Source organism: Eimeria maxima, genomic scaffold (genome assembly GCF_000499605.1).
Source record: "Eimeria maxima Weybridge genomic scaffold, Emw_scaff491, whole genome shotgun sequence".
NCBI lineage: Eukaryota > Apicomplexa > Conoidasida > Eucoccidiorida > Eimeriidae > Eimeria > Eimeria maxima.
The window spans coordinates 1-25,400 of record NW_013566545.1 but is presented as its reverse complement, the minus strand read 5'-3'; the positions used below and the strand labels follow the sequence as shown (position 1 = coordinate 25,400).

At 47.1% G+C, this 25,400-nt stretch overlaps 7 protein-coding genes across 7 annotated transcripts; 2 read left to right on the top strand and 5 right to left on the bottom strand.

The window, feature by feature from the left end:
* Positions 1-1,195: 1,195 nt before the first annotated feature.
* On the bottom strand, positions 1,196-4,701 carry EMWEY_00035180 (exonuclease domain-containing protein, putative; the record flags this gene model as incomplete). Its single annotated transcript, XM_013482024.1, has 8 exons — positions 1,196-1,747; positions 2,118-2,849; positions 3,032-3,099; positions 3,291-3,359; positions 3,454-3,532; positions 3,758-4,133; positions 4,312-4,405; positions 4,635-4,701. 8 exons carry the CDS (start codon positions 4,699-4,701, stop codon positions 1,196-1,198), a joined length of 2,037 nt encoding a protein of 678 aa, XP_013337478.1.
* Positions 4,702-4,831: 130 nt separating this feature from the next.
* Positions 4,832-6,075, top strand: EMWEY_00035170 (hypothetical protein; the record flags this gene model as incomplete). The annotated part of the gene is made up of 5 exons (XM_013482023.1): positions 4,832-4,843; positions 4,955-5,053; positions 5,353-5,516; positions 5,679-5,715; positions 5,905-6,075. 5 exons carry the CDS (start codon positions 4,832-4,834, stop codon positions 6,073-6,075), a joined length of 483 nt encoding a protein of 160 aa, XP_013337477.1.
* Positions 6,076-7,889: 1,814 nt separating this feature from the next.
* EMWEY_00035160 (hypothetical protein, conserved) lies at positions 7,890-12,000 on the top strand (the record flags this gene model as incomplete). The annotated part of the gene is made up of 13 exons (XM_013482022.1): positions 7,890-8,000; positions 8,160-8,304; positions 8,479-8,585; positions 8,728-8,800; positions 9,012-9,202; positions 9,609-9,645; positions 9,813-10,010; positions 10,175-10,386; positions 10,694-10,783; positions 11,286-11,333; positions 11,436-11,510; positions 11,658-11,687; positions 11,944-12,000. 13 exons carry the CDS (start codon positions 7,890-7,892, stop codon positions 11,998-12,000), a joined length of 1,374 nt encoding a protein of 457 aa, XP_013337476.1.
* A 241-nt stretch (positions 12,001-12,241) lies between these two features.
* Positions 12,242-13,275, bottom strand: EMWEY_00035150 (hypothetical protein, conserved; the record flags this gene model as incomplete). Its single annotated transcript, XM_013482021.1, has 6 exons — positions 12,242-12,340; positions 12,628-12,702; positions 12,810-12,835; positions 12,896-12,963; positions 13,048-13,105; positions 13,242-13,275. 6 exons carry the CDS (start codon positions 13,273-13,275, stop codon positions 12,242-12,244), a joined length of 360 nt encoding a protein of 119 aa, XP_013337475.1.
* Positions 13,276-16,823: 3,548 nt separating this feature from the next.
* On the bottom strand, positions 16,824-19,535 carry EMWEY_00035140 (DNA-(apurinic or apyrimidinic site) lyase, putative; the record flags this gene model as incomplete). The annotated part of the gene is made up of 8 exons (XM_013482020.1): positions 16,824-16,843; positions 17,050-17,135; positions 17,340-17,389; positions 17,752-17,805; positions 17,999-18,030; positions 18,139-18,318; positions 18,442-18,490; positions 18,618-19,535. The coding sequence occupies 8 exons, from the start codon at positions 19,533-19,535 to the stop codon at positions 16,824-16,826; spliced, it is 1,389 nt and encodes a 462-aa protein (XP_013337474.1).
* A 1,213-nt stretch (positions 19,536-20,748) lies between these two features.
* EMWEY_00035130 (RNA polymerase, putative) lies at positions 20,749-21,678 on the bottom strand (the record flags this gene model as incomplete). The annotated part of the gene is made up of 1 exon (XM_013482019.1): positions 20,749-21,678. One exon carries the CDS (start codon positions 21,676-21,678, stop codon positions 20,749-20,751), a length of 930 nt encoding a protein of 309 aa, XP_013337473.1.
* Positions 21,679-23,496: 1,818 nt separating this feature from the next.
* EMWEY_00035120 (hypothetical protein) lies at positions 23,497-25,095 on the bottom strand (the record flags this gene model as incomplete). Its single annotated transcript, XM_013482018.1, has 5 exons — positions 23,497-23,546; positions 23,755-24,183; positions 24,417-24,502; positions 24,631-24,733; positions 24,916-25,095. Coding segments are annotated over 5 exons (848 nt in total), but the record flags the coding sequence as incomplete, so codon positions are not given.
* Between the last annotated feature and the right edge of the window lie 305 nt (positions 25,096-25,400).

Sequence of the window (25,400 nt, the reverse complement as noted above, 5' to 3'; positions counted from 1 at the left end):
ATATATATATATATATATATGGGTGTTTCCATAAAAACCCATCTGAAGGAGCGCTGTATGCAAGAATGTGAAGCAGAAGCATCACCAGCAGCACGAGGGGCAGCCATAATTAACTGGCAGATACTCATACAGCCACTTGTGGGTGGAATGCAGTACTACGGAGTTAACTGTAGCAAAACAAAAGATCACTGCTGCCGGAGGCGACATACGAAATCGATGGAGTAACAACATAAGAACCAGAAATTTAAAAGCCAAAAGTGGGGGACGAGTGGGGTACAGACTGTGCCGGGTGTAAAGACATCTGCTAGCTGACCGGTGTGCATCTCCGCAGGGCGATAGAAGAATAAGAAGGTCCTGGGGCTGCATGGTAGCAAACATATCTGCTAGGAGATGGTCAATGGCTGTGGTCGCCTCCAATGCCGCTTTCGGCTGAACTGTAGGAAAAAGGACCCCAATGTCGCGTTTGAGGCCCCTCCGCGTTTCTGCAAAAACACAGAAACGGCAAAGTGCGTGTGTCATTGGGTTAGCAAGTAGAGCAAATATACACATGTGGGACCAGAACAGGGAAGAAAGCATACAAGCAACCTTAATAATATTGTACTGTAATGCTTGCACAAATCACACCAAGAGTGAAATGGTAATCCTCCAATAATGACAACGGAAAGAGAATAAAACTGGAGCAGAACCGCGTGCATATCTAAATAGACAAAACTGGTCGGCTTATTTCTGCTGCTGCAAATGGAACAAGAAGGATGCAAACACTCTAACCTTGGATACAGCCCGCTATCGAAGGATCCTCCTGAAACACACAAACACTTTCCCTTAGAACGGCATCCAATTAGCAAGCACCAACCATTGTAGAAACACAGATATACTAAACAAACCAAAAGAACCAAAACCAACTCAGGAATCACACCGACACTGAAGGAACACAGACAATTTCGACACATAAAAAACCATTGTAGCTAACGCGCCAAAACGAAGCAAATGAATTAAACATCCAACAGAAACACAAAAACCTAAAAGGGGAAAGAACGCACAAGCCATTTGAGAGGGAGAGAGAGATAGAGAGACAGACAGAGAGATGTCAAGGAGAGGCAATCGCGCATGCAGCCAAAAGAAGGAACCGATAACCCACAACAGTTGCTGCTGCATGGCCAACGTAGAAGACGGGGAAGAAAATAGAACTAGGTGATTATAGCCAGCGAACACGCTGACAAGTGGTATATTTCTGCATCACCCAGATTCGCACCAGGTTTATGCTGCAGCTTTCTGCCTCCGCTGCATCATCTTTGTTGTCTGAGTGATCATCGCTTTGGCTTCTAGTGTCCTCGTTTTCTTCATTTGGTGTTTCAGATGCCACAGTGGCTGCTGTACTGCAAACAGTAGAAGCAACAGATGCTGCTCCTCCTCCTTCTGTTCCTTTCTGCTGGAGCTGCACCTGCTGCTTCAGTAGTGCCTTCTCGGCCGCCAACAAAGTGCGAGCCCGGTGTCTGAACGCGTACAGCTGATCGTCAGGTGTATGAAGCGCACCACTGCAGAGTCGCTGAAGCCCCCTCAATACGCATACACCCCACAGCGGCTTATTCCTTCCACCCCCTCCAGCCTGTTGTTTGCATGATGGGCCGTATGTGGCCTGAGAAGAATCTGAACGGCAGCTGCAAGAGGCATGCCGGCCCTTCAACAATTCCTTGCATGCGCTAACCACAGCGCTGTCGTCGTGCAAACCATCGATGACAGATACGTTCTGAGAAATAGCAGGAGCAAACGGAGCAGCCGCAACCTCAGCAGCAGCAAACCCTACAACGGCTGCCCTACACTTGCATTTCGCCTGCCAATATGTAAAAAGTAACGAAAGCAGCAGCAAACAGTGCTACTGCTCTGCACATGCACCATCTTATTCACTAGAGAAGGCATCGTAGCCAGGTGTATCACAGACTCGGGTGTGGTAGTACAGGCGAAACAGCTTCTTTCAAGCAGCCTGTGCTCTGCATAGGCATACTTCTTCCCGTTGTGTCGTCAATCAAAACCTAAATATATTGAGCGAAATTATCCTTCGTGTAAATGCTTTCCGATGTATGCATAACGGTTGAGAATTAGTGCAGTTTTGTAATTACTTCAGAAGCAGCGATGCCTTTGTGCTGAAACGAATCGACTAGGAAGAATGCATTGTTGCAGCAGCAGCGTTCTTCTTGATTGATCTTTTCAGTTTCTTCCATTCCTTGTGTACTTTCCCCTTCTTCCACATTGCCTGGTACCTTTCTCTTGATTGGTGTTTCTCCAACTGCTGCATTTCCATTGTTTTTCAACCTAGTATGCATGACAGAAGCGAGCTGTGCAAATCGCGTGTTTGGCACTGCGAACCCAGGGCCATTGTCTATCTTTTTGAGTGCCAGCAGCAGTGCCATTTGAGCATCTTCCTGAGGGTCGTGTCCATGGACTCTCTTCATCTCTCTCTTCAAATACACTTGTACTAGCCGCTTCAGAGAGAAACTCAAACCCACGCGCGGGTGTGGGTACAGCAGAGAGGTGTCTATACACCGCGAGTGCACAAGCCGAAGAGCGCGCAAGTCATACTCCAGCGAATGGCCCACCAGAATAAACCCAGGAGGCAGCAGCCGGCTCATCATCGCGTGCACGTCCCGCAGAGACAGCGTCGCCTGCTGCATCTTTTTTTCTGTCAATCCCGAATATTGCGTTAGGTAGTCTAGGACAGGAGCGGATGGCTGCACCAACTCGTCAATCAAAACGCGTAGGTCCCTGTCGACGATGCACACACGGCCCAATTCCTTTCCGTGCTTTGTCTCCACCATTTCACAGTCTACACCGAACAGCAAACTCAACCTCGGCTGAACATGCACCCCAACACACACACACAGACATCTACCCACATATACATAAAAGCATGTGGTATGCATGCATTTACAATGCGTTACTGCTGTATCAACTTCCAATGCAGAAGAACACACAATCACATAGCCTAGAGGCGGCAGACGCCACACTCCAGACACTGGGCTGTTAAGTGTCCCACTTCAATAGCTCGGCTTTTGGCGTCTTCTAAAGACGTATACTTAAAATAAGTCCCCACAGAGTCCAACTCTGAAGCAGGGGCGACACGCAGCAATGACAACAAAACAAACTCAAAACCTCTGCAGTGGAGCACTGCAGGCAGCTAAGACTGTCATAATACCACCAGAAACGCCGCCACAAAATATGGCTTCAAAAGCAGCATCACCAAATACAGCAGAAGCTGCAGCAGCAGCAGCACTGTACTTGAAGTGCAGACAGACCGTAGCCAGGAAATCCTCTTGCGCTCATTTCCTCCTCAGTCAGCAAATACCTGGAGAGAGACACATCTTCTAAAGTGCAACAACGCACACAGCACAGCACATTCGCTTGCATGCATGCTTCCGCAACGGCCGAGCGGATGGGGATGAACACTGTTTGGCGCACCTGCACCTGCAGAACAGCGACCACTCCGAAGTGGAGTTCCTCTGAAGGAAGTGGGGGTCGAAGGGACAAATAATAAACCCTAAACAGAACCAAGTCAAGCACAGCAAAGAAACTAACATTCGTTTAGCCTCTACGGAACGCAGACTCTGTACTGCCCTCTTCGTTCATTTCACGCAGACTCTGTCCTGCCCTCTTCGTTCATTTCAATAACAATGCTACTCCTAGCAGCAAATGCAAGTCAAAACAACTCCTCCTTGCATTCCATATTCAAATAATACAAAGAACACAGAAAAAATCAAGTCACCTGCACGATGCCGCAGTGTGGGAAGACAGCCATCATCGGAGGCCGCACACGAATCTTCTCCCGTGCGGCCATGCTAAGAACGCTGGCAGCCCTGACTCTGCTAAAGCAGCGCTGTTGCTCATGCTGCGTTGCAGACGAAGGTGTCGTGGTGTGGATACTGCTGCAGGGGGGCAGCAGGAGATCGCCGGTGCTGCTGTTGCAGTAGGTCCGCAAGAGGCTGGCGTCTAAGTAAGGAATCATGACAACCAATACAGAACCCAAGTTGCGGCTGTTGTGGATATTTAACCATGGAGGCTTTTGAGGAGCACCAGCAGCAACAGGCCCATCTTGCTCCTCTTGTTGTTGCTGCTGTTGCTGGTGCTGTCGGTTCCAGAGCCTGCAAGCAACAAGAAGTGGTGAAAATTGCCCTGAACTCACGCTGCACAGACGTCAGCAGAAAGGGTTTCAGGTGTAAAGGCAGTTGGCCAGATAACCCAATTACCTTCACATGTGACCCAATGAGCGGATCGGTCGGGTGCATGCAACCCTAGAATACACTACAGGCCCTGGCGCACCACAGCAACGTGTTTTGAATGTCGACGAGGGATGCGGCTTGCTGTGACCTCGGCAGTTGCTTGATAGACACCTCAAGAGGCCTTGCAGATGATGCTGAGCACATATTTACGCATACGAGGGCCTCCTGAGTTTGGATACACCCAGAAAAGCTAAGATAACACCGCCCGCTTGCGTACGCACCCCGTGAGAGCAACAGAAAGACGTGCATATAGCCTAGGCACAAACTTCACCCTCTGTGGCGTAGAGGGTTCTTGGTAACATGAAAGATGCTTGAATCGATCAGGGGCATAAACATATCTAAATATATAATGGACACTCGTACCGCCGTCGGAGTTGACTTCCGCTGCCACCCCAGCCGGACGTTTCGATTTCTTCTGGGTTCTCTCCATGGCCATACGACGAGTATGACGATACAGCCCAATCTACCGCTGCTGCATTATAGAAAGCGTCAATCTTCCTCAGGTCGCTATAGACTCCGCTGCGCTATTCGCTCCTGAGAGCTTCTTTTGTGTGCCTAGAATGTGCAAGAAAGTAGGCAAACGCTGGGGGGGCAAATGGCCTTCTGTGGCGGCGAAAAGATAATACAGAAGTGCAATAGACTCCGAAACGCATTGGTGTTCTTTGCTGCAAGCGTTTGCGCAGACGAAGGGAAGACAGAGAAACTCGAGTTCTTGGGGCCCTCGACCTCCCGTGGTTTTGCCCTACTGGGAGCTGAAAGTTTCGGGAAAACCCGAAAACATGGTACTCTAGTTTACGCATTTCATTTTAGACGAAATAGAGATTAACAAGAAAGGGAAGTTCGACTCAACGGGAAGCACAAAAGGGGATAATGCTCGATGCTCTCCCGTGGCGTTGATGCATGCAGCACGCTCGCCGACGGTCGTCCGCGCTTTCTGTACAATAGTTTCTAGTGATTCGTTTCCACCTTGAATTGAATCTTATTGAGGAAACAGAATAAAATAACTTAGGAGGGGCAAGTGTTTCTTGGAGTGGCGTTTCATCAGCTTTTTGCAGAGTCGTTTCGTTCCCGTTTCCTGTAGGAGTTCCAACCTAATAGAGTAGGAACGCGTTCCAGCAATAATTTCTACCATCAATCTTCTTCTGCTTGTGGTGTATTTGCCTTTAAATTTGATATTGCTGAGGAAATTCGAGGTCAAAGACACGGATCTGAGCGACTTCATCGGCAAAGATGGTGGGTTGCGGTGTGTGCAAGGTTTACATCCTTTACTACCAAACAGCAATTACTTACCACTCTCTGTCCATTTAGGCATTACTTCACATGCATTAATTATGTAGCTTTTCGCCTGAATGTGGAGATTTGCCCCTGGTGTATTGCTGTTCCTGCATCTTTATTTTTCTTGTTCAGAGCGGCCGTGGCGCCTATTACAAGGCAAAATACGGCGGTAGGCAGCCGCTGCATAGGCGACTCTCACACTTTGTTCCACATCCCTCAGAAACAGTCCGCTTCTAGTGAATGATAGCCACATGCTGTGGCAGCTTGTAGGAGATCACAGCGTAAGTGGGGTATGCTCCAGGCCATTGGGAATCAAGCAGAAGTAGTGCATGCACCTCTTCGTGTTGGGCCTTTGCAGGTAGAGGGAGAGGTGGGAGACAGCATCATTCTGCGGGAGGAGGGGCCCCTCATGGTTTTGCCTCGGCTGGAGGAGGGGGCCCGCATGGTTTTGGCTCGGCGGGAGGGGGGGGTGGCCCAGACTATACCGCCGAACGCAGGCCATTTCATGAAGAAGAAGACGATAGTGTAGGAGGGATGCACGGGTGCAAAATATCCAGTGCAGCGTCTGCAGCTACGATTTATCTGCATCCGGCTTCCAGATGTGCTCGGTGGATGTGAGTTCATCAGCAGCAGTTATTCGATGCCTTGTTTGTGTGCAGACTGGCCCGTCTTCGTCGGCGCTTGTGCATGACCGGGATCTGTCGAAGTGCCTCATTGGCTTAGAAGGTGACTGTTCATAGAAACGCCACCAACTTCCCCATGATATAATGTGTTCTTATACATACATATACAATACGCATATATAGTGAGAATCAGAGCGAGAGATGTGATGTGTCCGCACAAAAAGATTCTTAAACTGCTAAAAGCTGATTTGCAGCTATAGTCCTTGATATCGAATGAACATAAGAAGACCGACGAGTTTTCAGGCTGCACGACTAGCGTCCAAAACAGATGGTTGTCTACTGGAGTAGTTTAAGTGACACACTGTTTTCTGTTCCTTGTTTCTTCAAAGGCAAGAACTATGGAGCGTATAAGGACCTCATCGGGTGCTGGAAGGTCTGCGAGTTTTTGCTATTTCTAGACAAGTAATTTATAACTTGAGGGGCCTCTGCCTGTCGTTTTTGTTTCTGTTTGTCGGAGGTCGGGTTGGGTTTGCTGTAGCAGTAGCAATTGTTGGCCTTTTTATGGAAATTTCATTTCTGCCTGCATACTGTGTGAGCAATACCATCAGTATGACATCGTTTTCTGTTGTTTGCTCGCCTGCTTGTTTATTTGTCTTGTTTGGGTGTATATACACAACCAGAGTTCAGTCCGATCCGTTCGCCCCTCCTAGTCGATTTCGTCTACGGCTTCCACAGTCCCGGGCCCAGTGAGTTTTGGGCCAGGCTGCCCCATATCCTTTGACGAAAGCACGACTATGCAAGCACCTTTAAATGCATGCAATCGCATGCCATCATGAGCGGCTGTCCTTTACACTGCTTCTGTCGTTGATATCTGCATGTCTGCACGTGCGTGCACTATCTGTTTAGCGCTGTTGATGCCGCCATCCACACTCCATTTATCTTTTAAAGATGAACGCAAAAAATAAAAAAACACGCAATACACGCAGTACTTGAAGATGAGCAAAATATATATGCATTTGACATTTAAGCGTGAGCACTGAATCACAAAAAGATAGGCACAATATCTATATTATGGAGAGAAAACACCAAATGCATACCAGGAAAGAGAGCAGTTAATTTCAGTTGTCGTGCATATATCGAATGCTCGTATGGTTTGTGAGCAGATTCCCCCCACATTTGTATTCTTCTTATATTCGAAACGTCGCCCTGTGCGATTTTCTGACTCGGAAGTTCTGTGAAGCGATTTCTAGGGGTGGCATTTGGGGTTCCGACGAAGGCAGCCATCAGGGGGGCTGGCACGACAGCAAAGTTAGACCATTTGGCTTTTATACTTTGGAGAGGCAGCAAATGATTGTGTTCTTTAGGAGGATAGTGTTAATAGCTGCCGGTTAATATAGTGGGGTGCATGTGTATGGAGTCAAAGTGCACTGTCATCAGCATTCACGAGTGCATCTATGCTGCTTCGCCGCTGACACAGCTCTCTTCCCCCGCTTTTGTGACGGGTGCCGTTCTTTGCTTCTACTGTTCCTTGGGACATACGGGTTTCTGCCGCATACTTGTAAAGTTACATTCTCAAAGTATCTATGGCACTCTGAATCATGCTGCTGTTTTTTGTTTTCTGCACGCAAGCATCCATCCACTACCGATCACGCTGCTCCTCTTTTTTTTCTGTTTGTATGCACGAATATATTCACTTTGAATTGTGCTGCGGGCTCTCGTTATGCAGCCTGACATGATTCGTATCGACAGACCAGGGCAATTCGTGTTGCCGCGGAGTTCGTTTGTGATTACTGCGGAATACGTTGAGGCGCGCTGCACCATTGGTCTGCCTGTAAGGCGTCTGGACCACTGATTCTCTTTGGTGCTGCTTGATGCAAGTGGCAGTGGGATGATAAACCAGCAGCGCCAGCAGGTGTTGAAGCTAGATGCGCTGTTGCCCATGGGTTAGATGTTTGCGAGCTGCGACTGTTTATTGTTGCCTTCGCCACAGGCAAGGGGGAGGCGAATCGAGGGAAGGAGAGCAGCGAGTCTCCTTTGCAGCAAATTACCTGAGTTGGTTCGTCACGTCATGTGCTACAGCAGCCTAAACCCTGCCGCAGTGCAGCAGCATGTGGAGTGCGTTGAAGACCAAGACGGTATGAACTGCAAGCGTGCATCGCCATCCTTGCTACAGCTGCGCGTGCTGCTGCAGTGGGCTGTTGCCGCTGTAATATGTTACATGCCCGTTGGGTCATGCGCCTGCTGCTGCGTGCATCCAGGCATGCACACATGCATGCATGTTGAGCTCGACGATTGCATGTTTGCTGCAGCTCTCCGCTCCCAACTGCGAGAGCGTAATCTGACGTCTTTTGTTGCAAACGGCTCCTGTTTGCCCCGCCGAAGCGGCGTCGATGATGCGCCAATGACAAAGGAGCAAGTGAGCCGACAAGCGGTTACTGCTCCAAGTTCAGAAGCTGCTAAAGATGCCGCTCCTGCAGCTGTGAGGATGATTCAGTAGTATTCCCGGGGTGTTATGTTTGCCATTGCGCAGCTTCAAATTCGTTGTGTATGTCTTCCAGGAACCCAATTTGGTTTTGTTTAAGTCGCCAGAGGATTTGGAGTGCGAATTCATCCTCCCTAATGCTGGAGCAGGTGATCTAGCCATGAATCCTAAACCCTTGGCTCTGATTGCTTCAACTCTGCGACGCCTGCTTACATTTCTAATCCCCCGAAGCAGGTTGCCATCCCTTCCTTTAGCAGCAACAAATCGGTAGGCACGCTGCTTAGGCACTATGAATTGCTTAAATCACTGAACCCCAAAACCTTAAACCCAAGTGAGTTTGATCGCGATTAAAAGCCCCAGCTTCTACGGGGGAACTTGCTCTTGCGTTGACTGTAGTAAGAGGCATGGGGATTCCGAGGGGTATTACTTTAATTGTGGGCGGCGGATTCCACGGAAAGTCGACAATGCTGGAGGCGTTGCAAGTTGGGGTGTACAACAAAATACCAGGAGACGGCAGGGAATTTGTTATCACGGAACCCAATGCGGTTAAGGTAATTTTGTGGGCAAAATTTTTTGTGTATACGTTTGGGATGGTGCATATTCTTAACATCGTGGTACAGCTCCTTAACGACAATCTACAGGTGAAACTGGTATATCACAGCTATCTACTGTACTTGCTGCACTTGCTGTCGAAACTGTGTGTTTGTACGTCTCTTCAACCTATGAATTGTCTATACTCAAAATATAATGCACGCCTGTGATTAGAAATGATAAAGTGTTACGTATATATAACAGGGCTAGAACAAACCTCCTGTTTCGAGGTAGTGCTGCACTCAGGGAATTTTCCAGTTTGAGTCACTGCAATGTGTTGTCTGTCATGCATTTTGTTTGTTTAATGTCTCATGAATATGCGGTTTACGACTAATATTTCCAGTATTAGCGTTTTGCTTGGTGCAGATAAGGGCAGAAGACGGACGAGTCGTCACTTCAGTGGGTAGGCCTTTTAAGCAATGCGGCGGGGCTCTGAGTGGCTTCAGTTTTAGCAATACACAATTGATGTATTTGCAATGAATTGGTGCAGAGGGAGATAATTCGACCATGATTCTTAACCTGTTCGTCTCTGCTTGTTTGCCTATTTATTCGTTTGTCGGTGGTTTATAGACATATCGCCTTTTATCAGCAACTTGCCCTTTGGAAAGAGCACCAGTTCATTTTCTTCTCAAGATGCGTCGGGGAGTACATCACAGGCCGCCAACATAATGGAGGCTCTCGAGTTCGGCGCAACCGCTTTGCTTATTGACGAAGATACTTGTGCAACCAACTTCATGATTAGAGACGCAAGGATGCAGGCCCTCGTGGGTAAGCGCGAACTATTATTCATGAACGCAAGCCCCTCCCATTACCTTGTATCACACTGCATTGCCTCACCTTGCATGCGAGCAGGCATTCACGCGTACATTCTCCAGCTGCAGCCCCAACACCGTGGGATTTTGTTAGTGATGTGGTTTCTTTTGGATTCGCAGCTAAGGAGAAGGAGCCCATAACGCCTTTCTTGTTCAGAGTGAAGCGCCTGTACACAGAACTGGGGATATCTACTGTGATGGTTATTGGCGGAAGCGGAGATTTCTTCGAGGTCGCCGATATCGTCCTTCAGTTCGACAAGTACGAAGCGTTCAACGTGACGAAAAGGGCGAAAGAAATCGCGTGCAAATTCTCAAGCAGCAGCACAGCCACAGTGAGTGTTTGCAGGTGCTTCGAAGCTGGAAAGGATACTGCAAAGGCTACCTGACCTGATCATATTCTCATGTATAGGGCATATAGTAAATGCAGAGGTGGTACATGGCTGCCTTCAGCTCGCATCGTGGATTGCTAATATATACTGCTACTACTCTATACATTTGTTCCCGTATATATCTGCAACTATATTAGCACAGAGTGGAACAAGCCCCTAATGAAGTTTTTGTCAACGTGTTTGTTGTTGGGAATAGGGCTAGGCAGGCATTAGGCCTTGCACCGGTTTAGCGTGCGTGGCTGCCATGCAGGTTCAGCTGCAGACGCCTCTCAGCCACGCGAATGTACCATTTGGATCAGTTCGTCAACGAGCAGTTGCTGCGCGTGAGTGCTTCTCTAGGGTGCAGGCGGTTGCTGGTTGCTCGATATTATGCACGTAAAACAAACTGATATGAGATCATATATAGTGCTGAGTTGTGTATTCTCTATGTACATATATTTATTTATAGACAGCCTTCGGCCTAACGGGAAGGTAAAGGTGGGAGGCACTCGCTCAATTTCCTACGGCATTACAACTATTGATGTTTCGGGAGTTGAGCAGTTGATTGAAGCATCTCAGACACGAGCCATTGCCTGTTTTCTTCAACAACTCGCAAGGAACTACGAAAGACTGAAGGGGGAGGGAGAGCAGTACGCTGATGTCCACTGCATGCAGATGCTGCTTTGAGTGTGTTTGTTCACACTGAAGCATCGATAATGAACAGGAAGTGGCGTAGGCAGCTGGTGCTGCTGAATCATTAGGCGCTCATCACAAGCGAGTACACAAGGAAACCAACAGATACAGAAATAAAAACAAAAGTGTCATTCTGTCACATTTCTCTCTGTCTGTTGGCAAATCCGCAGAAGTCTGAAAACGATGATAGAGACACAGTACCAAATGATCCTTCGAGGGTCTGCAGCAGGTGCGTGGAGGAGCCGCCTCTAGAGAGGGAGCGAGGTAATATATGCGCATATATATGTTTGTGGGCATCTGTGTGCTTCATTGGAACGTAGAGGTTCTTCTTTACGTGCGCAGGAGGCGTCAAGTATCCTCTACTGGATTGCCTGAGCACGTGGAATCACCCAGTGGTAAGAGGAGCTGCTCTACACTTTCAGTGCCTGACAGACACCCAAACTACAGACCCATTGGATCATACTTGCTAGCCTAATTGGCTGAATATGCTTTTTTTTTCTTTGATGTGTTTGCTCATGTGATATGGTGTGCTTGTATTCCAGGGCGACCTGGCTCTTCCCCGAGAACTTGAAGTACGAAGTAAAGTACTTATTTATGCTATGTGGAGGGGAAGAGAATCACGAAACACTCAAAGTGCTGCAGAGCAGCATGGCTGTGTCGGAACAGGCCTGTGATAGCAATGCACATTGCAACTCGGACATATATATTTGTCCCAAAATGACTTTTACCACACAGAACAGAAGAATTGAATGTAACAGTGATCTTGGAGTGGTTTGTAATGGAAATATGCAGCTCAACTGCTCTTGGCTTTCGTGTGTTTGCATGCAGATTGGATTTGCAATAAGCCGACTGCGAGGCTTGCGAGTGCGGGATGCCAGTACTTGAGAGAAGAGTCAATTTGCTGCTACTCTTTTTCGATGTGTCTGGCGAAGTGGACGTATCGTGTGTTTAAAAATAATTGTCGTATTTTGATCGAAACTTCCTGTTCCGTCATCCTTGCCTTTAGCTGCATGCTCAGTCCTTGACTACTGTTCGTTACGTGCCGCTTTTTTCCTGAGCATTTCTCGTGAGAAGTTGTTCGTTGGTTTTGATTTTACTTATTGCATTATTATTTCAATTCACCAACTCACGCTATCAACGCGCGGGCCCTTTCCACTGTCTTCCTCTGAATTCCGATTTCGTGCCGAAGTTGGGCGATCCTTTGTTGGTCATAATTCATGCGTTCCTACGAACGAAAGCATTTAACAAGAGATACGCAGTGACACCGAAACCATGAAATCAACATAGACATATATGCATTCGTACTAACTACGCCATGAGTAGGTTTCATACTAACACGTGTTTACTTATATTTCTCTTTTACTGTATATTTTCACTTGTGAAATGTATTGTATTTACAATACATTTGCGCTTATAGATTCTTCCTCGGTCATATTCAGCTCATGCGTGAGAGGATGCATTGTTATTTATGTTTAATAAGTATGTGCTAATCAGTAAACTCGTAGTGCGCACCTGAGGCGACATCGTCCTCTCAAGGTCTTCCTGGTTGGCTGGGCTCATCATTGCGCTGAGTTCGTTTTCTGCTTTCTGGAAAGCCGCATGATTGGTTGTATGTTGTTTTAATGTAAAATGATATTAATGTATGCTCGGTCTGCATGAAACTGGCATCGAAGGCACGGTGCCGAACAACAAACCTTTTCGCTTTTCCTTTGAAGGCTTGCTGATGCATGTTTAGTTTAAGTAGTGGCCAAAAGACCAAATAAACGACAAGACGGCCGACCTGCTGGACTGTCGATTCCCATTGCAATATCCAGCACGCCCTGTGCTGCTGCTTTCTTCTTGGGGTCGCTGCAGGTTCAAACATCAGTATGTGATTGGAATGCATACGATTATCATTGCAGTACAATCGAAACTACACAGGGCTCCCCTTACTCGTCCTCCCCCGGCGTAGGGGCATATACCATATAAACCCCTGCTCCTTTTAATGCCTCTGCAGTTCGTGCATGATTGTTTTCTCGTGTTTTATTCATGCACGCATGCATTCGGCCCAATATTATGGTGTATGGTTGATTGCAATGATGCATCGCCTATAACAATGAACTTAATTCAAAGCAATGTCACCTAACCTGGGTTTGCTGCTGCGAGTTCTCGAATTTGCATGCCTAGCCCCGCGAGCTTGAAGAATGGGTTTGCCTCAAGTGCATTCCGCAGGTCTATCGGTTATCGCGATTCGCACAATGCGCATCACGCTTGTTATCCTGAGCGACGTTTGGCCGAAGACAATAATACCTTTAGAGACGCTCTCCAGTTTTGTTGCTGCAAAAGGAAGTGGATCGGTTGTATCATTTCGAGTTAGTCAGTACAGGAACGCATCGGTACCAGCAGAATTTGCAAGGGGGTTGTTCTCGTTGCCTGTGTTGTGGGGGTTTGTATGAAGCCTACGATTACTGCGTTACTCTATGAACAAACTATTTGCATTCACCTGCTGCTGCTGGTTGCGCTGTTGGGGGTGCTGCTCCAGCTGCGGCTGCAAAAGAGGTTTGCTGTTGCTGCAGTTGCTGCTGGGCACCTGTTGCAGCAGCAAGGCCACCTGCTAGAGCATTTGTGGCTACCGTCCGAGCCAAGCCACCCAGAAAGCCCTCAGTTGTCTGCAACCCGTAATTGTAGAGCACAAAAAAGAGAAAAACCATCCCCATGTTTCCTACTAAACGTTCTCGGTGCAAAAGCAAGAAAAAATATAAATGGTAGAGTTCGACGGCATACTGAAACACCTGGGTAGAGTTCGACGGCATACTGAAACACCTGCCCATGCCCGTGGTGTGTACACGGGAACCTGCAAATCTTCCTCTCGGAAAAACAGCAAATAAGAACGCCGCCCATTGAGTTATTCGAAATATTAGACGATTATATGTAGCGCACGACGTCTGTTCCCATGAAGTATTGCTCGAGTAGAAATGATATACCATGCAGATTCAGTGTGGAATTTCCTGAGCTGAGCAGACAGCCGTGAAATGTAGGTGGGCAACTGCGACTAAACTGCCACTAACCACTTCAGTTCTGTACTCATTTTTGCAATAATGCAAGAGGGGAGGCCGTTGTAATTGCAGAAGAAAAACGGTTCCCTCAGTAAACTTTCTCAAGAAGAGGAAATACGTCATTGAATGGGAGCACCAAAGACGCAGAAGTACCCCCAATATCTTCATGTTAAAATCTCTCAAAGTCTAGAATTTCGAGTTGCCCACTAAAAATGGTGAATATGACGAAGGAAAAAGATCGTAGCAGAGACTCTGCTAGCGGTCAGGTGTATTCGCCCGATGGAATTTTTTCCTTCGCCACCATCATGAAGGTCACATGTACTCATAGCCTCCCCACGAACTTTAGGTCGTTTTCCCAAAAATCTATTAATCAGAGAGAAAATATAGATTGTGTATGACCGACGTCTCTTCCGATAGCATAAACGCAGCTCACTCGCTTCTTTGTACCGTTCCTTTCACAACGAACTTCACACGCCTCCTTGCTAGCGAAGAACATCAATTTGTACGCACCCTCCCGCGTATTGACATAGTTAATTCACGTACGCAAACACGCGCGTTGCAATAGTCTGAAGCTGTGAATGCACTTCTACTTTCAATACACAAGGTTCCCTCCCAATAATGCGTAATGGTGTTTACCTGGCGGAATACAGTGAACGCAACGCCGTTTCAGAAAGCCGCAGCAACACAGGACAGTGGTCGGAGCCGAAGAACCGCCTCTGCAGTGCAGAAAACCACAAAGCCTGCCTCAGTTCAGAACATGTCTGCATGTATGAATTAATGTATCTGCGATGGTACCAAGATTTCAGCGTTGCATAACATACTGTCACTGCACTGTGCAAGCGTGGAGCAGCAGGAGACACGCTGGAACTAAAACAGCAATAGAATACAACTACTACTCACCCTAGGAAATGCCCTTCCGACGATTTCAACTGAAGCCACAGACGGCAGCAGCTCCTCGCTAACGAACTGAAAAGGCAAACTCCAATTTGCTGCAACTAAGCCTTCAGCACACGCTGCTGGATCTTGTACAGAAACAAGATCAATGTGCATGTGTACTATCTGTGTCCGTCCATTTTGTGCATTCTACTTGCAAATATGTTGTGCATCGTATAGTGTATATAATATAGATATTATACATTAAGCACATACAATATGCATGACGCATGCAGAGAGTTATGTGTTCCACTCACAGCATGATCAAGCCGCATGGCACGTGCGCTGGACGGGCTTCTGTCTTCACTGTATCCTGTTTGCAACATTACAATAACAGCCTTGGGTGACACCACCGAATAATCTTCGTGCTTGTCTGTCTATTGATTTTGTCTTAGCAGGCGACTTTACCAGATAGTATCACACTCATAGGAGCAAAAGACGTAGCCGCTTTTGCAACGATTTTTTAAGTAGCATACACCGTACCGCGCCAAGTGTATGCAGGGTCCTGCACAGGTGCTGGAGTGGTTCTGGGGTTTCGCTGTCGGTACACATCCACGAGTCTTCTGCACGCACCAGAAGAGACACTATAACGGTTACAGCATCTAAATGCAGCAGGGAAGGTCCAGACGCCGCTACATGCAGTGCTAAAAACTGGTTCAGAAAATGGGATTTTTAGTAGAAGAAGGTGCTCCATTTTCAGTTCCTTTATTGAGTTTCTTGACATGTTGTTTGATTTTCTCATTTGCTTGGTTTTCCCCAACGGGCAACAACTGCTGACCCCTCTTCCAAAATGCTTTGAAGCCGATTTCGTTCCGCGTCTGTGCAGCCTGGCTGGCCTACATCTTCCTTTGACGCGGACACAAAACATATGAACAAAAGAACAAATATTCGGTTAAATTAAAGGCAACCTTTGCTTACTTCCATTAAAAGACAGCAGCCTTAAGTGGGGCAGCCCAGTACCGATATACATGCCACGCACGCAGCATAGATGAACGTACATAGGTGTGCATATACATACATATACATAGAGAGAGGGACAGAGAATTAGGAGGCTCCTCTTACTGGACGGAGGTTGGGACTAGGCTGGTGCGCACTTCTAAATATCTTTGGGTGAGACAAATCCGCGTCCGTTGGAGCACTGCGCCGCACGGCAAATCCAAATCATATAGCAAACAGAAAAAAGGGCGAATGCTAACACAAAATAACAGACAGAGGAGGAGAGCTACGATGCAGGCAAGAAATTCACTCACGGCATCTGACCTCGCAAGCAGCGAACCTCAGGTGCATTGGTAGGCTTACAAATAAAGGACTGCAATCACGGCTGCTAAATGCAGAGTTTAAATAAGCAACAGTATTAATAGAGTGTACAGTGAGAAGACACCAAAGCGGCAAGCTAATGGGAAACCTCAAGAATGCTCACTGGAGTCTCTCACCAGTTAACATCCCCCATCCAAATCAGTGGCTTTTTCTCTAACAGACACAACACATATGCGGTAACGGCGGAAGATTAAGTGGCTAAAGCTCTAAGGCCTACCCACGCAACAGCAGGCGCGAGTAGTGGGATGCAGCACAGTCAATACTTATGGCAGTCGTCTTGTGAAAAGAAGCTCGAGAGAAAGAACGCCGATTGTAACATAGTGCAATTACAAGATGCTGCCTCCCGTTTAACCAACAAACCATGATACTTCCGTTCCCACAAAGACAGATTTCGCCACCCCCACATAGAGCAAAATGCAAATTTTAAGCATCGCATATAATACCTGCAATATATTACAATAATGAAAGCATCATGTATCCTGCACATATACAATATGAATGCACTGGGATATTGCACCTCTCACGGAACAACAGTAGTTGAGTACGAAATGAGAAGAAAAAATCAAACAATGCACACAATCTGCGTCGACTGTACACCAGTTTCAAACTACCCAACTTATTAGTTGGATACTTTGGGTGGGCCCCTCACTGCGCTGCACAAACTTGAGGAGAGCCTCGTCCCACTTCCTCCTCCGTTGGAAACTGCCTTCTGCCCATCCATTGTTCGGGGAGTATCTGGAAACGGCGAAAAAAAAAGCTAATTTGGCGCTTGTTTACAAACTGATGTTAGATACCAATTATTAATTAGTTGTGGATGATTTATAAATTAATATTGTCCAACACAGAAAGTGAAATGGAGGCGACAACTTGGCCAGTGGCAGGCATTTAACTGCTAGACGGAAGTGCATAAAAGTACTACAGAATGTATTCTGCACCTACGTTGTCAGGAAAGAAAAACGACCAAAATCAGCCACTATGACCCGACCCTCCTGCAAAGACAACACATGCACGCTGGTCCCCATGCAACTAGGGGCGAGCTGCAGCTACTGCTGTAGTTGCAGCAGAACAACGTGCATTTGCCATGGCAGTGTGGGGGAATTTTGCATCTGCCTGTTGGAAATAAATGCAGCAACAGCACACGCAGTTCCCCTCCTTTTCAGGCAATATAGCGGGCGACTCAGCACCAGCCTGAATCTACGTTATGGTAGAAACCTGACTAAGAGCCGGGAAAGCTGTTTAACGTTACGCATAAAGCCATAGAAGGGGGTCGCATGCTTTAACTAGAATCAAGGAACGAAGCTACATGCTTTAATTAGAACCAGAAGACGTTGAGGGTGTTCTGCAGCATCACCGTGTGGTGAACACTCGGGTCCTCCTCGTTCAGATTATAACGAATGGACTCCACCTAGCGACAGATACAACCAAACCGTAAAAACTAATAAGTACTGTTAGTAAACAAATAAAAAATAAAAACAGATTATGCATAATGCTCAAGCACACACTTCAATCAACTGGGGCGCCCTTCACCCTTGCTACAACGGTTAGGGTAAACAAGTGCGCCAAAAACAATAAGCAAGTCACGCAAGGATTTTGCTGACCCGCAAGTGTTTCCTCAGGAGCAAAAACTGTCCTGCAAGCCATCGCAATGCAGCACACCTACAAGAGCATCATACAGCATCAAACGGCACTTAATGTACGCAAAGCAATCTGAGCAACTTTAAAACGCTTTTATTGATACCGCTGTATTTCCAGTCAGCTAGAGACATCAAGATGCGATAGTCAGGCAGAGCTTTCACAGCTTCACGAAGGGCACAGGCAATCGTCTGCACTTCTTTCCTCTCCGCTGCTGACGCTGCTGCTGCAAGTTCTACTCGAACAGCTCCTCGATCTCGCGGCTCCCCGTCGTTCTTCCGGCATCCTGTTTCACAAGCAGATAATGCTGGTGTGTCTGTACACTGCATGTTACCGCCTGCACGTTTTAAGGTGTCTTGCAGAGTTGAAACCTTACATTTTCGAACATTTAGTAAGATTACACACGCACCTGCAGGGCCGAAAGCAGGCAGGCGGATCTCTTGCAAACAGATAACATCCTGAGGGAGACAAATATAGGAGACAATATGACAACTGTTGCGGGTTTCAGTGATCCCATTTAGAAACAGCTTACTTCCCATAATACTTTTTAATAAGCAGAGACAGTTTATTCTTCCAGTCCCTTACGGGCTTTGCCTCCTTTACGTAGTCTGCAAATTGTGTCCACTGAGAGGCGCGAATGCGAGGGAGCAATCCGTTGATATTCCAAGTGAGAAACGATACGGGAATCGGGTCAAGAGCCTTCACGGGGCCAAACTCCAACACAGAGCTGCGGAACGATTCAGACGTGGACGGGGAGGAAGAAGAAGGGACAGAGGAGAAGTAAGGAAAAACATTCGTCTTTGCGGATGCTCTCTTCGCGACTTTGACATGTGAAGCCATAAAACTGCTCTTTCGCTTAGAATTCGTTTTCCCGTCTTTCTCTGTGGGGCTGTCTGTGTTTGAGTCATCAATAATGATTTCCTCCTCTATTTCGCGGGGATTTGAGGCCGCTTGCATGTCAGAAAAAGGTAGTGACGTGGCAGGGGTTGATGAAACAGCAGTAAGTGTTGTCTTTGTTTGTGAAAACATGTTAGTCAAGGAGGCTTGTCTCCTGTGCAACAGGCTAATCTTCTCCTTGTACAATTCAAAGGGGTCTTCTGGGATGAGTTTTGAAGAGTAGCTTCTAGCGCAACTGGAATCACGTGATACGTCGTTGCAAACTGAGCAGGGGAATCTTGGTCCCTCGAAATGTATCAGCTTCCCCCAATGGCAAAGAGCACTGATCGTATCATTATTCACAATAGAAAAGCTGGCAAAATGAGTAGAAAAAGGTATTTGCAGGCAGACACTGGATGTGTTGCTGGAAACTCGTAGGAAACTGATCCCCCAGTGGAATGGCCTCTGGCTACGGAGCATTGGATGAGGAAAAGCGGCTGAGTACCCAACAGCCACTATTAAAAGGTCAAAATCACAAATAGAGCAAGGAATTTCTAGACAGGTGATCAACTTATCCGCCAATATGAATTGAAGCAATGCATCTACAGATGCTTGCAGGGGCCCCATCATCCGGGGGGCCCCCTGTCGATTCTGTTGAGAAAGATTCGTCGAAGGTCCTAAGAATATAAACCTATTACCGTTGTTAATCACCAGTTGTACTTTTCTGTCAATAATTTAGTTGTAAAGGCATGCGGCTCAGTACATTGTGAATGCAACTCTAGATAAAAGTGCAGCGGACACACCTGAACCAGCTGTGACGTTTCCCAGTACACGTTGATGAACGTCGGTAATCTGCTGAAGTCGAAAATGCATCTGCTGGTTTTTCATCTCTAGTAGGAACAATAGGAGCAGTGTTGTGCGCTAAACTAGTTTAGTGGTCATCGAAGTATGCACCCCCTTCAACATTCAGCGCGCGTATCACTGTAGTAATTCGGCTCCCATAGGTCTGGAGGTCATTTGACTTTACACTACACATCAGTCTGCAGGTCTCCTCAGTGACCATAAGGTCGTATAGCTCACATCAGCATACCGGGCAAAAGGCAATTATGTGGGCGAGCATCAATGTAATACCATCAATAAACAATTCTATTGAGAACCCCTCGAACCGAAGCAGTACATAATATCCAGTTAAGGTTTTGGGTCTTACAAATGAGATTTTAAAATAGTACCGAAGGACTATATCGAACACCGGCCCATCCAAAACCAATTCCGCAGAAGACTCTGGTCCTTTCTGATGTTCGTTTGACTCCTGTAGAAACATGCTTAGTACTCCGTCAAGCATTTAAGGTGCACAGGCATGCCAGGAGTAGCCATGGCGAAGCTCGCGGCCACCCCAAGCTACACAACAGCTGCACATGGTTTACAGAAGGTGCAGTAAGTTCCCAGCGTTGAAAACATTCATTTGTTTAGCTATTGAGGATGAGGTGGGTGATGGCTTCGGCTGGGGTACATATTGTCTCCGGCATGTGTGCGCCTTTGCGTATATATAATATGTAAAACATTTAAATATATATAGGTAGAGTTGTCAACTTTTATATTTGTTTGCTGTATGCGTAAACAAAAAGTTTGTAAGGTTGCCAACATATATATTTGTTTGCTGTATGCGTACACAAAAAGTGTGTACGGGTTGTCAAAAAAAACTAGGAACAGTTTGAACTGCGATTCACGCCTACAAACCCCATGACAGAAAACACTACCTAGCTAGCTAGTTAACTAGAAAGATAGATAGATAGATAGAGATTGTGTGTGTGTGTGTGTGTGTGTGTGTATGTGTGTGTGTTCAGTTGTTGAATACTTTTCGGTGATGACATTTGGTGCATTCGTACATCACCGTCATCCCCTCGTCTGCGCTTCGAGCTTGGAATGTCGAGAAGAAAGCTTCAGTGTGTCCGCAGCGTTCGCAGAGCTCTTTGCAAGTAGTTTTGTTACCTCCGTCCCCTGCAGCAAGCATTATCTTAAGGTGGTGCTGCAGCTGCTGCCGCTCAAACTCAGCCCCCAAGAACCGCTGCTGCCACGCCTTCTTGCTAACCGATCCAAAGTTGTAGCAGCTGCGGCTTCCGTACATATAAATCCCCCGAGAAGAAAGTCCTGGATTGAGATAAGCACCGGACTCCATTGCTTCTACAAGAGATTCCGGTTCATCTGAAGAATGGAGAGGCGCGATATGATGGCCGCAACGACGACACCTTAGCACTGCCTTCTCTGCTGCCAAAGCCAGAGCGGCAGTCCCACCGCCCGTGGCAGCTGCAGCAGCTGCTGTTGTCGCTTCTTCTGCTGCTGCTACGAGGTCCCGTCGTAGCTCCACGGGTGCTCCACAGTTCAGACACCCCAACGCAACCAACCAGTCGAAGCTGAGGCCCTCCTTGGATGTAACAGTGCAGTGGCCATGTGCGGCAGTAGCAACAGCAGCAGAATCGCCAAGAGACGACTGGCTGAATATACCTTCTGTTTCCTTTTCGATATCACCGCAGGTTCCACCCGTTGTCGCCAGCTTACCAGGGGATTCATATTTGAGACGGGGGGGGCCCGAGGAGAAAGCCGCATCGCCCTTCACTTTGTGACTCAGCACGAGAAACTCCACACAGTCATCTAACTGCTGCATGTCCTGCATGACAATCGAACGGCAGAAAGAAGCCTCCCCCAACGGCACACATAGTTCCTCAACTGAGCTCGCTAACTTCTGGGCCTTTGCATTGGGGGTCGCCGTCATCTCCCAGGCAGCTGCAAAACTAGTATTCACGAATTCAGGGGCTTCTTTGTCCGATGATAGTATTTCGAATGAAATTCAAATTCTTAAAGGTCCTAAACTCCACAGCAGATCGATTTTAAGAAGAAGGTAATCGAGCCACGCATGCGACGTCCGTGCATGCAGCGCCGTAGAAACCACAGGGCCACAGTTAGCAGGAAATATAGTGCAATATGCAAGCAGTTTTACTTAAACAAAAGTATTGTAACAGATTCGAACATTAAAACAGCATGGACCCGAACGGGTTCTCCATCATTACCAGTACCAGCATGGCACAACACCAGTCGGGGCTGCGTTGTGAAATTGCTGTGTATGTCTGTAATAGAGACGGCTTGCATTGGAAAATTTTCTTTTATTTTTTTTCATTTATCTTATTTACACCTGCAATCATATGTCATCGCATTTTCCTTCTGTTTGAAAGTTCGCAAATAAATGCAGTCGCCCACCGGTACAGCAGCGGGAGTACCTTTTTGCAGAAGTAGATTTTCATTCCACCTGTGTGCTTTTGTCAATTTACTCCCCAATTCCCTCGTCCATCCTGAGTAGGCGCGAGACAGGGTCACGAGCAGGGCTTAAAACAAGCTGTTTCTCTTCATCTCTCTTTGCGGCGATTGGTTGTTCTTTGTTACTTGTGTTCGATAGGCATATATCATTCGTTGATTGCAAGTAAACTAGGCTACCCCATTCTAATGAACGCACCATATGGCAGACTAATACCCACTGAATAACTGCAATGAAGTTTAAAGAATTCAGACTCCAATGAATTTGTCCCTGAATAGCGGTGCAGCCGGATCTCTTAACAATTGACAAACGTGGAAAAAGTTCAGTTTACACTCCATTTTTTGGTGAATATCAGATGGCCATTTGACGTCCTGCTTTTTCCCACGTGCACACATTTAAACGGCATTTACCATATCTGTCTCAACTCTGTGAAAGTCTTCAAAATGGGCTGGCGGCGGATACATAGATGATGCAGAGGGTCTATGAAGAGCAACAACTAACTCATTTGCCCCCAAGCAAGCCAGATGCATGCAACAGCCCGCTGCTATCCCCAGAGCACTGCGGCACCTGCCAAGTAAAAAAACACGCTGCAGCTACAGTTCAGCAGTCAAGGGGTCACACTTAAGAATAGCCACACGCATCTGCTGTCTACCATGCGTAGGAGCAAAGGCGTGTAGAAGGAGGCTTGAATTCATCAGGTCCTGACCGGATTTCCTAAAAGGCAATTTGCTGCTGGAAGCTTCACCACACCCGTCATTGCGTGCATCTCGCCTTTGCTTCCAACAGACAACAGATTCTCTTGAGCGTCAGACAGAAGCAGCAGCGAAGTGCCTGTTGTGCATGGGAGGCCTCTGGTGTCAATCCCATCACCGGTTGCTTCCTGATTTGTTCATATGCGTTACAGCTGGCCTGCTATTTCGTCCCCCCAAAGTGTAAAGACAAGCAGGCACTTTCATTCACAGCATGCATGCACTAATGCGCACGCATGTATCGAAGCATACGCGGGATGCAGATGACTAAATGACAAGAAGACAGGGTTTTGCGTTTATCTGCTCTGCTTTTTCTTCTCCAATCCCTCTCCTCAATACGACAGCCGAAAGGGTAAGTAAGGTGCGCCTTCGTATGCGCAAGCACACACGCGTGCGTTGCAACTATTTAGCTGCTTGCCTTCATACACGCACGTGGTCAAGCTTCTACGAGCCACCAGTGGCCAAAAGAAACGCAATATGTGCCGGAGAGGATTATAGTGGCAAAAACATTTGCACCTTGAAACTACTGGATTCATCTGTCGTCGTTGACCTGAAAGTCCGCCTCTTCTTCGTCGTCCTCATCTGAAAAAAGCACATACACACCAACAGAACGAACCACATTATTCCCTCCTTTCGCTGTTCGCTCGCCTTGTTTCCAACGGAGATACACTGCAATGTATACTGCTACTGAGCTTTCTGTTGTTTCTGACGAGCCAGAGCTAGGGAAGATGAATCGCAGCCCCCTAGGGGTTGTTGGTACTCATTAAAAGGAAACTCCACGAGTGCTTACCTTCCCCATCCATTCTCTTTTGGTGAGACCCTTGAACTGCTTCAAGCTGTCTGGTGAGATATTCATTGGCATTCCTGAGTCCTTCGATTTCCTTCTCTACCGTTTCAAGCCGCTTCATCAGCGCATCCACTTTGCGAATGGCTCTGCCGACGCCTTCGCTTTGCGAGTCAAAGCTGAGGTTTATGACTTCACTCATACTTTCTACTTGATTACGCAGCGCAGCGAAGCTGACATAAGTAATCAAAGGAGACATTCGGTAAACGTCCGAGGACACCGGTCCCACGCCTGTTTCTGGGTCATGCGCACCAAAAGAAAAAACCGTTCGAGTCGGTGATATCAACACCAAATGGGTCAAGCAAGTCGTTGACTTCATACCGCACAACTCCACACTAAACCAACAGTTCGCCTGCAAGTCATAAGTGTGCATGTCTGAAACAATCACATACACACACGGGAAGGCATTCACATTAACACAACAACGCAGTAGCACTGCCCCAGCCCAGCTCTTCCTCTAGGCAATCCGCTTCTCTCCCTTCCCAACATCGACTAAGCAGTGCATTGAAACATGACAAAACAAATCCTCAACCAAAGATTCGGCTAGGCTCCTCCTTACAAAGTCAGCATGTCCTCTAGCTGATAGAACGAACATTTGAAAGACACACCTGAGAGAACGTAATTGGAGATCCAGCCCCCGCTGTAACCGCCGCTGATGATGACCCAGTTTGAGTCAAAGACACACGAACTATGCCTGCGATTTATTAGCCAGAAGACAGCAACAAGGAAATTGATGAAGAGATCAATAGCAGTACTGCATCAAACGGTCTGATCAATACCCCAACAAGCACGTGAGCAAACACGAGTCAAAAACTGTCTCACCCGAAACGCGGAGCCGGCGCATTTCCTGCAAATGCAGTAACGTGCTTCCATTTGTTCGTTTTCAAGGAATAGATCCAAACATCGTTCGAGGATCCTCCTCTACCTGAACACGTCCAAGCAGCAAAAGCACACAACGCTATGCCCCATGACTACACCTTCTCCTTCATCTTTGAAGCATTTTGAATGCCTGCAGCAGCAAACAGGACTGCATATAGAACAAAGAAGAAGGCCTTGAACCAGTAGTTCAACTGGTGTAGTGCACAAACACAAGGGCTAAAAACACACCTGTGGTGTCACCCCCGAAGAAGAACACACAGGGCTCCTTGTGCTTCTTATGCACCCAAGCAGAAGCTGAATGGCCGCAGCGCGCGGGCATCGGTTCCGTGGTTTTGTCGTAGCGAATTTGCGACCATTCTTCCCCGTCCCACATCCACATGTCGTCCAGCACTGTGTCGCCGCTCAGCCCTTTCAAAACACACACCATGCAACAGGCCTTTCAGCATAAAGCATAAAACTACATTGCCATCTGCAGCATGGGAGGCCTAAGAGTCACAGGCGACTTGCAGCCCGACGACTGATTGGAGCTCATGTTATTGTGTGTCTCCAACATTTCGGCAAGGCTCCCAATCCAGTTCTTCTTCTAGTGTGCCATGTAAACCATTGATGCGTGTGCATATGGATAATATAGGCTCACAATAGATAGATAGATAGATAAATAAAGAAATAAATAAATAAATAAGTGTATATATATATATATATATATATATATA